The sequence below is a fragment of the Pseudorasbora parva genome, chromosome 10 (assembly GCF_024679245.1).
Source record: "Pseudorasbora parva isolate DD20220531a chromosome 10, ASM2467924v1, whole genome shotgun sequence".
NCBI classification, from domain to species: domain Eukaryota; kingdom Metazoa; phylum Chordata; class Actinopteri; order Cypriniformes; family Gobionidae; genus Pseudorasbora; species Pseudorasbora parva.
The window spans coordinates 43770180-43785154 of NC_090181.1; the positions used below are offsets into that span (position 1 = coordinate 43770180).

At 39.2% G+C, this 14975-nt stretch overlaps 2 protein-coding genes across 2 annotated transcripts in view; one reads left to right on the forward strand and one right to left on the reverse strand.

Moving 5' to 3' along the window:
• The window catches only part of trappc12 (trafficking protein particle complex subunit 12), a 43547-nt gene extending 37310 nt beyond the window's left edge, over positions 1 to 6237 (forward strand). The window contains exons 9-12 of the mRNA XM_067456217.1: positions 104 to 202; positions 1399 to 1502; positions 2692 to 2779; positions 5575 to 6237. Coding sequence (XP_067312318.1) covers positions 104 to 202; positions 1399 to 1502; positions 2692 to 2779; positions 5575 to 5817 — 534 coding nt within the window. The 3' untranslated portion in view covers positions 5818 to 6237. The remainder of the gene's footprint in view (positions 1 to 103; positions 203 to 1398; positions 1503 to 2691; positions 2780 to 5574) is intronic.
• Positions 6238 to 9599: 3362 nt separating this feature from the next.
• Positions 9600 to 11519, reverse strand: adi1 (acireductone dioxygenase 1). The gene is made up of 4 exons (XM_067456218.1): positions 11343 to 11519; positions 10292 to 10411; positions 10023 to 10202; positions 9600 to 9941 (listed from the first exon to the last, which is right to left on the reverse strand). Exons 1-4 carry the CDS (start codon positions 11466 to 11468, stop codon positions 9825 to 9827), a joined length of 543 nt encoding a protein of 180 aa, XP_067312319.1. The 5' UTR covers positions 11469 to 11519; the 3' UTR covers positions 9600 to 9824.
• Positions 11520 to 14975: the final 3456 nt, after the last annotated feature.

Below are 14975 nucleotides of genomic sequence, written 5' to 3' on the forward strand. Positions count from 1 at the left end.
CTGATGCTTTAGACAATGTGCTCAGATTGTTAAAATAGGGCCCAATGTGTTTTTAATAGAAGCTCGTTTTATTGAAATGATTTCCCCTTCTTGTCACATTAAGGACTACGTGCTGGCGGTGGAGACGTACCTCTCCATCATCGAGTATGAGCCGGAGCAGAGCGTGCAGCTGCTGAGCGGAATCGGACGCGTTTTCCTCCAGGTGAGAGCAGAGACACCTGACGTGCAAAACTCACCTGACGTCACATGACATACAGCAAAACACACCTCAGGGCGGCGTTTTCTGAAGGAAGTGACTGCACTTCAAATGTCAAATGATACAATTTTAGCATGCGTCTTGTTTCGGGGAAAATAAATTATTGCTTTTATGCATTAACTAGAGAAAAAGTGACAATAAAGACATTTATAATGTTACAAACTATTTTGTTTTAAATAAATGCTGTACTTTTGAACTTTCTGTTCATCAGTGAACCTTGGAAATCCTCCATGATTTGAGTAAATGAAGACTGGAGTAATGATGCTTAAAATTCAGCTTTGATCACAGCAATAAATTACACTTTACTACATATTCACATAGGAAACTGCTATTTTAACCTGTTATAATATTTCACAATATGACTGTTTTTCCTGTATTTTTGATTAAATAAATGCAGCATTGGTAAGCAACAGAAAGTTTTTTTTAAAACATTAAAAGATCTAATGATCCCAAACTTTTGAATGGTAGTAGTGTATGAAAATGAGAGGATGCATCTGAGGGGGTTTATCCTAAAGAATGAAATTTGTTACAAAATTCACACGCAATGTTGTCGGTCTATCACTAGACCAAGCTCAATTTAAAGGAATTGTTTGTAAGATTGTGGCCAAAACTGGTCCTGCAATCACTTTCAAATGGCTGTAGAACGGTGTATCCCTCTCCCCCTCCCCCTGACTCGAGGTTGCCAGATTGGCTGCAGGATCAGCAGGAACGTTTGTAGATCTGCAGCTGTGGTAACTAGAGCAGATCTGGCAACCCGGATGCCGAAATCACTTCAGTATTGGTTACATTTTAAATGTTGAACAAACTAAAGGTTTGCAAAAAATAAAAATAAAGAAATAACCTTGCAAACACTGTAATAGTCAGTATTCACTATAGAAAGATTCTTTCCTTTTCAAATGCTGTTGGTTTTACCCATACCAGGTTGATTTTTTTTAGTTTGTATATGCAGTATTTACCTGTAAGAGAAAAGCAAGTGGTTGTTGCAGAAAAGCGCCCGTTATCACGTCTACAGGATGTGTCAGCGATGCGTCTTTTCTTCACAGAGTTACTTGTCTTTGAAGAGAATCAAAGTCTGTTTTGCTCTTCATGTTTTATCTTCACACAGAGACGGTAATTAATGTTCTGTTTGTTCATATTTTTAGATTGGAGACATCAGAACTGCTGAGAAGTATTTTCAGGATGTGGAAAAAGCCTGTCAATCAAAGGGAAAGACACCTGATGAAGACACGTCAGTTCTGATGAACAGGTGAAGCTGATTTCTGCTCAATAACAGCAGCATGACAGCACTGAAGTCGGATTCAACTGTGATCTTTCACTGTTTTTGAAGTCTCTTTGCTCATCAAGGCTGCATTTATTTGATAAAAAATACAGTAATGCTGTCAAATATTATTATGATTCTTAAATATTATATAGATAGATAGATAGATAGATAGATAGATAGATAGATAGATAGATAGATAGATAGATAGATAGATAGATAGATAGATAGATAGATAGATAGATAGATAGATAGATAGATAGATAGATAGATAGATAGATAGATAGAAAATATGTATCATGCGACACGGGGTGTGTTTACATGCACGTTCTTAAGCCGATTATGCATAAGCCGACAATGAACATGATCATATAAGCGATGTAACACGTTTTCTTTTATCGGAGTAAGGTCATAAACGGCGTGAGCATAAACCGGTCGGGTCAGGTCGTTTTTTGCCTCTTACCCTGATTTCGTGCTGCATGTAAACACATTAACCTGCTTTCTGTCGGCTTATTGAAGTGCGCATGTGTGATAGGTGACAAAAACGCAAACTTAGAGCAGATTTAAACGCATCCAGACAGAGCGAGCGTTTAACATGAACTAAGGACATATATCACAAACGCAGACTCTTTTAAGACCCAGAAAACTGTAAAGATGTGTTCTCATCTCAGTCAGCAGAAGTAGAAGTGGTTCAGTCAAAATGCTGCATCTGTTACTGATGAGGGATAATATGAGCCGTAAATCTCCCACTGACACGGCGCACGCTTTATTTAATATCACAACTGATGTAACATTCGAAAAACTCTGAGTCAGATACGGACATTATTATTTTTGACGTCACTACAAGGAAATAACCCGGTTTATTAATCGAGTCATGTACACGCGGTTTACTTGCGTTGTCAGCTTACTGGTGTGCATGTAAACGTGCTCATTGAAGACTGGAGTAATCACAGAAATAAATTACATTTGAACAAACATCACAATAGAAAATGGTTATTTTAAATGATAATAATAGTTCACAATATTAATGTTTTTCCTTTATTCATGATTGATTAAAAGCAGCCTTGGTGAGCAGAAGAGACTTCTTTCAAAAACATTTCAAAAAACACTCAACTTTTGTTGGGCAGTGCACAACACAATCTGTGCTTGTTTAATCTGAATGTGATGTCGTCGACAGGGCTTTTGTTTATCTGAGTCAGAATAACTACGCAGACGCACACGTGTGTTTCTCCAGCGTTTTGAAGCTTGATCCAAAGAACCCAGTGGTAAGTGCTCATTCTCCTTCTTGGACACTTCTTCTTTCTCATCTTTTCTTCCCTATTGTGACGTATATCTGAGTGAAGCAGTTTCTGGAACAAGAGCTAATGTAGGGCGGGCGTGATTTTGTGTGTGGGGAATTGATTGGTTGGTTGTGGTTTGCTATTGGTGGATCTCGTGTGAGTGACAGGTTGCCCCGCCCTCGTCATCACAGAAGAGATGAGATGAGCTGAAGAGGGAGGGGAAGTTTTTCTGATGGCAGATTACAAGGCACATCAATTAAAATTAAAATATGTGCACGGATAAATAATGTAAAATACACACTGCAATATTCCATAAATAAAATAAGAATTGGTGACTTTAAAGGGTTAGTTCAGCCCAAAATGAAAATTATCATTTATGTCATAAATTTCTCTGCTTCATGTCGTCAGACCTCCGTTCATCTTCAGAACACAAATGAAGATATTTCTGTTGAAATCCGATGGCTCAGAAAGGCCTTCATTGACACCAATGTCATTTCCTCTCTCAAGACCCATAAAGGCACTAAAGACGTCGTTACAAAGCCCATCTCACTACAGCGGCTCTACAATCATTTAATGAAGCCACGAGAATAGTTTTTGTGCGCAAAAATAAATAAATAAATAACGACTTATATAGTGATGGGCTGCAGGGCCGTTTCTAGCCTTTCTGGCACCCTAGGCAAGATTCATATCTTGCACGCACCCCCAGAAAACCATGTCACTCGGCACCGCTGCGGATTGAAGAACACAGTGACACAAAGACTAAAAGACGGGACGAAGCCGTAGCCGAAGCCTTGCGCCAGTTTTATATGTTTTAAAGATTAATCACATATTTTTTTAGGGGGGGCTGAGGCATAAGTTCATAAAAAAGGGCCTAGTGACGCCCATGGTTATGACAGTATTACTTGATCAATTTACACTTAACAGCTATCTCTGATGTAATGTTTTTATTTATTTAAATTAACTGCTATAATGTTCTGCACCTGAAATAAATGAGCATGGCGTGTGGTCTGTCCAGTACTAATATTCAGCGTAATGTTTTGCTCAACATTATGATAGAGCGACCAGCTTAGTAGAGAACAAGTAACCAATAAGTAGAAACATACCTGTGTATTTCGCTTTCTTTTTAATATTTCCTCTTTTTTCTTTTTACGATACTGAGCCCCGATGGCTTTGACCTTTTCATGATGATGAAACTAAAGCACGGATGACGACATTCCCTGCCGCCCTCTACATGATCTCATTTCATTACAGCAGCGCCACTATCACCATGGCGATGCAACTAATCATAATGCCTCGAAATAGCAAAAGTAAGAAATATTAATAATAAAATATATGAAATAACAAAAAATCTTGTTGGGGCAGGGGCTCACTGGCGCCCCCCAGCTGTTGGCGCCCTAGGCGACCACCTAGTTTGCCTATGCCTAGAAACGGCACTGATGGGCTGATTTCAAAACAAAGTTTCAAACGGTCACGAATCAGCATATTAATTCATGATTCGGATCGCCAATGTCACCTGATTTCAGCAGTTTGACACGCGATCCGAATCATGAATCAATACACTGATTCGTGACCGTTTGAAACTTTGTTTTGAAATCAGCCCATCACTATATAAGTCGTTATTTAGGTTTTTTTTCAAACAAAAACTATTCTCGTCGCTTCATAAAATGATTGTAGAGCCGCTGTAGTGAGTCGACTAATCGACTAGTCAACCTTAATGCTCTGTCATGACGCTTTAAGCTTGACGTCGACTAGTCACTGGCCTATAGAGGGCGCAACAGGATAAACAATTTCCTGAAACACAGGCTCTGTTTTTAACAGTTAAAGATGACAAATAAATGCATACTCCGAGAGCTCTCCACAAGACATGTTTGACTACCATCTGGATGCTCAAAATTGATCAGGAGAATGCACGCTTATTGTACACGTAAGTTAATCATCACGCTAAACTGCGTGCTGCATTGCAACACGCACACACACACACACACATAGCCTGATCACACAGAGATTGCGCGCGCCTCACACAAAACCATTCAGTAGCGCAGAAATGTATTGTCAACACTGTTCTGTGATTTATCAGAAAATAGCTTAGAAACTGAAACGTTCTAGCATATATTTCTTGATAACTAAAACTCACAACTTCATTATTAGTAGAGAGATGCTGCCAGGTAGAGTTAATTCACACGCAATCACTCACTAATGCATTCATATCTTTATTGTGCTACTTTATCGGTATCTTATTCAGAACGTCAGAAATCTGTGAGAAATATAACGACCATAAGACAAAAGAACTGATACAGAAGCTGTTATGTAGGATCAATAACCTTATGGGCAGCGCTGTATCATATGCGAAAGCTGTCCTGTGCACAAGAAGACCCGAGTTCGAGTCTCAGCTCGAGGCTCAGGCTTATTTGTTTATTAATGACGTCATCAGCAACTAGTCGACGTCGACTCGACTTTCATCACATAAATGTCGACTTTAAAAAAAAAAGGAAGTCGTTCAACCCCTACTTTGTATCGACGTCTTTAGTGCCTTTATGGGTCTTGAGAGAGGAAATAACATTGGTGTCAATGAAGGCCTTTCTGAGCCATCGGATTTCAACACTAATATCTTAATCTGTGTTCTGAAGATGAACGGAGGTCTTACGGGTGTCCAACGACATGAAGGAGAGGAATTAATGACAGGATTTACATTTTTGGGTGAACTAACCCTTTAAAAACGTCAGTTTGTGCATATTGGACGCATGTGCCAGTGCTAACAATTTCAGCTTTTTTTTCCTCAGGCAAACAACAATGCAGCCGTGTGTCTCCTCTATTTGGGAAGGCTGAAGGAGTCCCTGGGCCAGCTGGAGAGCCTGGTGCACAAGGACCCGGCTCTCTACTTGCACGAGAGCGTGCTGTTCAACCTCACGACCATGTACGAGCTGGAGTCGTCCCGCAGCACGCAGAAGAAGCAGGCTCTGCTGGAGGCCGCGGCCTGCAGAGAAGGAGACAGCTTCAATGTCCAGTGCCTCAAGCTAGCATGAGACGCTCAGAGCGAGAGCTAACAATTACGCGTCAGGGGGTAGGTTTGAATGAACGAGTCTTACAGTGTACAGACAGGACCAAAGTTAACTTGATATGTCGATATTTGCTCCGCACAGGATAGAAAAAAGGGTTACACACTTTTACCCCTGTTTCAGGAATCAAGAGAAATGCTTTTAATCACATTAAATGATTGTTTTCAACGAGTGTAAGCTAATTACAACCGTACTGTGTATTTCTGAAAATGAGAACATCAAATCTTGTTAATAAATGTATGAAAATCTGTTCTGATGTTGAGATGTGCTTTATAAATAAAGTGTATATGTAGCTCCGTGGTTTCTGCTGTTGAGCACACAGGAGAAGAAATCTTAATGCACGACACTACTGACAAAAAAAATAAAAATAAATCAAGCATTTTGAGATTTTGGGCTGTTTGACTTTACATAACGTCGTTTCAGACTAGTGTGGAGATCATTTATTGAATTGTTTTAAATCTTCAGCAACTTTACATACATCAAACTTTACATTCATATCTATATTCTGAAGGCTTTTACTGAGGGGTTTGTTCATATAAAAATGATAAATATAGCTGCAAGCAGAAATTATGGAGAACAAGCACAACAGAAGTAGACAAGGAAGCTTGCAGGAAACCAACGGCAAATATGAGTAAAGACATTTGGAGACATAAATACATTGGAGAGCCAATTTCATGTTTTGTTTAATTATAGCGCCAATAAAGCCCCTTTCACACTGCGATTCCGGCAAATACACGGATAATGCGACCCGGCATTTGTTCCCAGGCCGCTAGATTTGGTCCATTCACACTGCCAGCGAAATACCGTAATATGTGCGCTTTCACACACAACCCGTAACGGTCCCGGATCGAGTTGACACGTGACATCCTGATGTGACGTATAATGGCGAGCGATCTCAGCTTCAGCGCGGATAGTAAGGAGCTCCGTGGTCTCGACTTGTGTCCAGTTTGCGCACATTTCTGCTTGTTTAATTTTAGGCCTAGTCCACACGTACACGGGTTTTTTATTACCGGAGTTTTTCCTCCTCCGTTTTAAAAAACAATCGCGTCCACACAAGCACGGTTTTAAAAAAAAATCTGTCCACATGAGAACGCAAAACTACGCTATGATTGGCTGCCTGATTTCCACATGGGTCCCATTCACTGCACCGATGCACATTGCACTGACTGAGGGATGCCATGGGCTCAAGTGAAACCCTTCCACAAGTTCCTTTACTTTGGACTCAGTGACAGGTAACTGACACAGGTGCAGGGCCGAAGTGGACTGTAATAGCTTCACACACTTGCTTTACTATTTTGTATTATTGCATTCTGGCGCCTTTGTTCTGCAATACAATGAAATAACTGAACATGTATCTGTAGGATATACATTTGATAAGCGCTGTTAGTGGAGTCCACCGCATAGAATCGACTCACGTAAATCAAAAGGAGATGTGGATAATCTGACGTCAAACAAAGGAGAGAACGGCGCGCACTTCAATTTAAAAAAACGAAATCTCCGGTTTCACCATCTACACGACAACGCTGTAACCGGAGTTTCTAAAAATCTTCACCCTGGCCGGAGTTTTCAAAAAAGTCCGGTTTTAGTAACCGGATACAGCGTTTGCGTGTGGACGAACAGCCAAACCGCGTAGAAAAAGCTGCGGTTTTGAAAATACCCGTGTTCGTGTGGACAGGGCCTTAGTTTCTTTTGTATACGAACACTCTCTGCGTTTTAACACCGACGAGCTCTTCTGGCACTGCAGGGTTGTATTATTGAAAAAACAAGCTCTAGGAGTCGCACGATAACTACGTACACGTTGCGGCATTAGTTTTGGCTTTTGTTCACACAGCGCTCGTCCCGGGTTGAATCCCGCAATATTACTAGGTCCCCGACCCGGGTCGAATTCGGTAATCAATGCCGGGACGTGGTTGCTTTCAAACAGAAGGCGACCCGGCAATGTTCCGGGAATATTGCGGATCCGACGTGCAGTGTGAAAGGGGCTTAACTGGCACAGTCCTACAGCTTTATATGTGTAACACATACGCGTCAAATTTGGTGAACATATCTCATTTCGTTTAGGAGTTGTAGACATCTGTATGTATGAACATATAAAAAATAACCTACAACTGACTTTGATTGCATTTTTTTTTGCCACTTACAATTAAAATTTGGACAATTATGCAGTCACATTTCGTCAACCCGCTAAAAGTGTTTAAAGGGATACTTCACCGCTTTTTCATATTAAACTGTTATTCCCTTAACTAAAACGAGTTGATACACACCTCTTTCGTCTCAGTGTGTGCTCTTAATCGCTCTGACGCGCGGTGACGATCTGATAGCATTTAGCTTAGCCCACTAAGCCCAGTTCATTCACTATGGTACCAAACAGAGATCAAGTTAGAAGCGACCAAACACCTCCACGTTTAATTATTTAAATACAGTTACACGAATAGTTGAACGATCAACGATTGTGACTCAAAATAAAACGTGGCGCTTTTCTAAGCCATCTCTCATTTCTGTCAATAGGGGGGAGCGGGAGATGTGAGGGAGGATTTTCCAGCCGGGACTTTTTACTGCGCCGAGTCGAAGTACTCTCAGAAGTGCTCTTCCGCCATACATTATAGTTCTCCTTTTTAATCCGCTTAGAAAAGCGCCATGTTTTATTTTATGTCACCATACTTGATCGTTCAACTATTAGTGTAACTGTATTTAAATAGGGAAACGTGGAGGTGTTTGGTCGCTTCTAACTTGATCTCTGATTGGATGCTCCAGGTTGGAGCTCTTTATCTTGGGACATGTGGTCTTCACCTCACAGCCGGTGGGAAAGAATCGGGATAGGACTCGGGCAGAAATCATGTTCATGGATGAGATTATTAATGTTACTGTAGTATAAAGCAGAGCAGGAGCGAGTGTTGAGGAGCTGAGCACGGCCGCTGGAGAGATTGATAATGAGATGAACAACACGCCTCGCGAAAAGCACAGTCGGCGGCGCCATTTCCGCTTTTCCGGTCATGGGTTTGAGGTAACGCAACTCTGTTTATCATATTAGATTCATCTGAGTATGTTGAAAATTATGTGATGTTACTCTGTGCGTTCGCTCAGCGGCTGCTGTGACACTTGTTCACACTGCTAAGAGTAAAGCGTTTCTGCAGAATAAAACCAGAAACCGAGGGAAACGCAGATATGACGCCAATGACAGGCGACTCCCTCAGACGCTATGCTGAAACGTCCCCGGTCCTTAGTTAAAATAGCAATTTTCTCACAATTTACGAATAGTTGAAAACATTTGGGATATTGTAAGTACTCAACTGAACAAAATATATAACACTGGCCTAGTGGTTTTTGGATGTTTTACTGCAAAAATACTACATAGTGCACCTTTAATAAAGAAGCGCTAAATCACAATGTTGAACAAACCATAAGGCAAAACCTAGCATGGTATCGCTGGACTCCGCAAGGATTCAGGAATCTAAGGATGTGACTCCTGTGAAAATAACACAAGCAAATGTATGCACACTTAAGGGATGTCACATAAAAAACACTGGATGGAAACGCCACAATGTTCATTAAAAAAAAATTGTATCCGACACTGCAACAACTTCCATTTTTGTTATTTTGCACTAGTTTATCAGGAAGTGCTGATTTTGTTCTCTTCAACTTTGGATGCGGTGCTTTATTCACTCATGTTTTATACAATATTCCAGTTGAGCACAAGGTGAATTCGCAACTTCTGATGGAAACATAAAACATGAAAACAAGTTTGTAGATGTTCCTAACATATTTTAATAGAAAGTAATGAATTAATGCAACAAAATGAGAGCATTAAAATCTACAATTCATCATCATAATTATCTAAAACTAAATGATCCTGTATAATGTGTTTAACGTTAGTAATGACACATTAGATCTTCTACTTATGATTGTCAACAGTGTTCAATAAAGGCACTACAGAGTTTCATTGTGAGGAAGATCCCGTCTGAATCCTAGGATTATCAGGAGCATCTCAGGGAGTTGACGTAGGCCTTGCGGATGTCAAATTCATCTGCCGGACGGTTATAGGCCTTCCACACCGGTTCACCCACGAACAGACGCATGGCTTTAGTGTAGTTCTGAGGAGAGAAGTGTTTCTGATGAAAGCGTCTGCTAAATGAATGGACTCAAAAGCTTTAGTGACTTGTGAAGACACGTACGGTTTGATCAACGGTGAATCTGTGGTAAATCCCCGCCGGTAGAGTGATGAGGTCGCCTTTAGACACGGCCATCCGGATCCAGCGGTCATCTTTGTCCCTCACATCAAAGTACGACGATCCGTCCAGAATATAACGGATCTCGTCGTCAAGATGAAGATGCTCTTCATAGAACATTTTCACCTGGAAGAGATTTACAGACGGATTTCATTATTTGCTGAAAATTATTCTCATTTCATACGAAATTAATCATGTAGATATGAATGACCTACTTTGTTCTCATAATCAGGGAGTTTATCCGGGTGAATAGTTATAATATCCATAAAGGAATAACCCCTTTCCTCACGGATCTTCTCCAGTTCAGGGTCATTTTCATAAATATCTGCATTTAACTGAAAAAAGAGCAGAATCATTAAAAAACTACTGTAGTATGCTTGATATACTATTATAGTTTGTGTTAATATTTTGAATTAGAAATTATTTTCTTTTTTCACTTTTTTGACATTTTTTATAAAGTATTATTCCTTTTTAGTTATTAGATATTTTAATACTTCAACTTCAAAAACACAATCGATTAATTGCATCCAAAACAAAGTTTATATACACGTACACACACACTCATTCATGTATATATTTAAGAAATATTTGCATGTAAACACTGTGTGTATATATAAATATAAAAACATCTTAAATATATACGAGTTACTCTGTACTTATACAGTATATTCATAATAAGTCTACACACATTTTGACACACTGTTTGACAGCACACACAAAAACGTGATTAATTAGTCAAGAAATTATTGATTATTACTATAAATTATTGATCAGGAACATACTAATACTGTGTTTGACCCTCTTTCGCCTTCAGAACTGCCTTAATTCTACGTGGCATTATTTTAACAAGGTGCTGAAAGCATTCTTTAGAAATGTTGGCCCATATTGATAGGATAGTTGGTATTTATTGTTGGTATATAGATACACTATGGTAACTGAAAAGGGATGTATGATAGTACCAAGATACATAAAGTAAAACTAAATTATATTAAACATTTTGTCATCAAAACAATGGGAAAAAAAATCTTTAAAAAAGCGTCTTAATTGTACTTAAATGCCATTCCATATTATAATTTTACTGTATAAAGTAATGTTTGTGTAAAAGTGGATCATGCCAGTTATTGCTGACGATTTGTCAGAAATCTTTAAGATTCCATGTTTGTTTTTTTACGGTCTATGATTTACATTCATCCTAAAGCGCACAGTTTCTTCTCGAATGCTCGTATCACGTGACAATATGAATGTGTGTGTGATTCCAGCGCGAACCTTCCAGTGGTAGACTCCAATCTGCTGCAGCTGCGCGAGGGTCACGGGCTGGTTCGGGCTCAGTGTGTGAGGGAGTCTCTGGTCCTCACTGGACTCATCCATGTACCATGCCTCCATCCCACCCATGTCCACTTTATTATTCTACAATCGACATGCACGAGCCCAGAAACCACCAAGGAAGGTGTGGTTTTCAAAATAAAAGTCTTATAATAAATAAATAAATAAATAAATAAATAAATAATATATTCCAGCTGGTATTTCTTGTAATTCTAGCTCTTTTTCCTCACAATTTCTAGTTTATATTTCACAATTATGATTTTTTTTCCTCACAATTTCTAGTTTATATTTCACAAATATTTATTTATTTTTCCTCACAGTTATGACATTTTTCCTCACAATTGTGAGTTTTTTTCCAATTTTTTTAGTTTATATCTTACAAATCAGATTTGTTCCCCTCACAAATATGATTTATTTCTCACAATATCTAGTTTATATTTCACAATTATGACCCCCCCCCCCCACACACACACACACACACAGAGAGAGAGACACACACACACACAATTATGAAATTTTTTCTCACAATTATATATATATATATATATATATATATATATATATATATATATATATATATATATATTTATTTATTTTTTTATTTTTTTACACAATTTCTAGTTTATATCTGTTAATTCAGATTTTTTTTTCTCACAAATTCTGACTTTTTTCCCCTCATAATATCTCACAATTCTCACTTTTTTTTCTCGCACTTCCGACTTTTTTCCTCAGTTTATATTGAGAGTCTAGTCTCCAGACTAGAAAGTTTAAAGGAACTGTATGTAAGAAATATATTTGAATTAATCCTAAAATGGCCCTGATATGTCACTAGACATTAAAGGGGGGGTGAAACACTCAGTTTCAGTCAATCTCATGTCAATCTTGAGTACCTATAGAGTAGTATTGCATCCTTCATATCTCCGAAAAGTCTTTAGTTTTATTATATTTATAAAAGAAATATGGGCTGTACCGAGTCTTTCCGGAAAAAACCGAGCGCCTGGAGGCGTATCGAGTGGGCGGAGCTAAAGAATGACGAGCGCGAACAAAGCGGTGACGTCCTCAAGCGTGGAGAAGCCCATCGCTATCGATCTCAGCTAATAGATATATGATCCAGAATCATCCGGAGGCTGAAATAAATTGAACAGGATAAACAGCAACAGCAGGACGTCTATGGCGTTTAGATAAAGTCAAAAGTCGCGCGCACGAAAACCACGAGCACGCGAATAAACCCAAGCGTGCAAAACAGACCCACGAGAGGAAAATAGCAACGCGAGAGCGCATCTGTGCACCCGCGAGAGCGCATCTGTGCAGCCGCGAGCGCATTTGTACACCGCGAGCGCGCATTTGTACACCGCGAGCGCGCGAAACAGTATTTAGGGGCGGAAATGAATATTAGCGCAAGCCCCTGCTGCCTAGCGCGCACAACTGCAAATGAGCGCTCGCGTGACTACTCAACACTCGCTCGCTCCTCGAGTTGACTTTTGACACTTTGAGGGCGGGGCAATGACTTTTGTCTTCCCACCTGTGATTGGTCATTTGTTTAATCAGTTTTACTCTTGTTTAAACATGTAGCAGGACTAGGACAAGGCACGTTTTAAGGAACCATTATGTCGGACCCTGAGTAGGTAATTTAATTTTTAAGTCTTTGTGTTTCGAGTGCAATATATTCAATATATGAAATTGTATTGTACAATTTCGAAGGTATTTTGTTTACAATCATCTTGAATAGTTTGTATAGGACCTTAACACTTAAAAAAGATAAGCTAATTTAAGATAAAGCTGACTAACCCATAAATGTAGGATGTTAAAGGTTAGTTTTGACCTACATTGACAATATACAGTAAATAAATCATCGCATTAAGTACATCAATAATGTACTAAACAAAGCAGCGTAAATGCAATCTTTGTGATTTATTCAAACCACAGCACCGACCCCTATTGCTATTATTGTAATGCCGTTTATAAAATGATTAGAACACATTACAAACGGCATTAGTGAAACTTAAAGGTTACATCACTGAAAGCGTTTTTCTGCTGATGGTCTATGTGACCCTGTAAAAAGTGTAAAACAAAAAAAAGTGACGTTTTGATGTTTTCTGTCATCCTATTTGCAAACAATTAAGAAAATAATTTTGATAGATTTACTACTAAGACCATGTTTGAAATAGGGAAATTAGTAAGTAAAATCAAACTTTGATGCTCATTATCTATTTTTTTTAAATACTTTCCTGAACTCAAAGGATGAGTAGAGATAATGTAACCCTTTCAACTTTTGAAGTGTGTTTATCACAAAAGTGACATGGTATCTTAACATCTCATTAATTATTCTTTGTTCTGTCAATAGCTAAGACACCACTTTTTGGCAAATCTTTTACACAAGTTGCAACAGGCCTTCAGCACAATACCACTGGATTTAGATTATCTGGAGTTTCTGTGTCGTCAGGAGCTGTATATTCTGGAGGCCCTGTCCAGTCACATACAAGTACCCCCTGCTATCATTTACATTTACATTTAATCATTTTACAAAAAAGGGGAGAGTAATAGAAGCAACGAAACAGACAAGGCCAACAACCTGTAAGAGCTGTAAGAAATCTCAATTAATTAGCACAGTACATTTTTTTAATTTTTTAATTTTTTTTAATAGACATGTACAACAAAAACTCACGTACGCAAAATACAAAACACTGGATTTTGATAGCTATGATAACAACCCATTAGGACTAAGGCTGTTGCCCCAGCTGTTGTCGTTAATGCAGATTCAGTGGCCCAATGGGTGGTATCACCCAGGCTTTGCAAGAGCTCTTTGACCTTATACGGGCACAAGCGGAACATCCAGCACCATGTGTCAGATAAATAAATCACCAAGATGCATTTACGCTGCTTTGTTTATACATTAGGATACTACCTTTGTTAAGTAGCTAGAAATGCTACTCAGCGATGATTTATTTACTGTATATTGTCAATGTAGGTCAAAACTAACCTTTAACATCCTACATTTATGGGTTAGTCAGCTTTATCTTAAATTAGCTTATCTTTTTTAAGTGTTAAGGTCCTATACAAACTATTCAAGATGATTGTAAACAAAATACCTTCGAAATTGTACAATACAATTTCATATATTGAATATATTGCACTCGAAACACAAAGACTTAAAAATTAAATTACCTACTCAGGGTCCGACATAATGGTTCCTTAAAACGTGCCTTGTCCTAGTCCTGCTACATGTTTAAACAAGAGTAAAACTGATTAAACAAATGACCAATCACAGGTGGGAAGACAAAAGTCATTGCCCCGCCCTCAAAGTGTCAAAAGTCAACTCGAGGAGCGAGCGAGTGTTGAGTAGTCACGCGAGCGCTCATTTGCAGTTGTGCGCGCTAGGCAGCAGGGGCTTGCGCTAGTATTCATTTCCGCCCCTAAATACTGTTTCGCGCGCTCGCGGTGTACAAATGCGCTCGCGGCTGCACAGATGCGCTCTCGCGGGTGCACAGATGCGCTCTCGCGTTGCTATTTTCCTCTCGTGGGTCTGTTTTGCGCGCTTGGGTTTATTCGCGTGCTCGTGGTTTTCGTGCGCGCGAC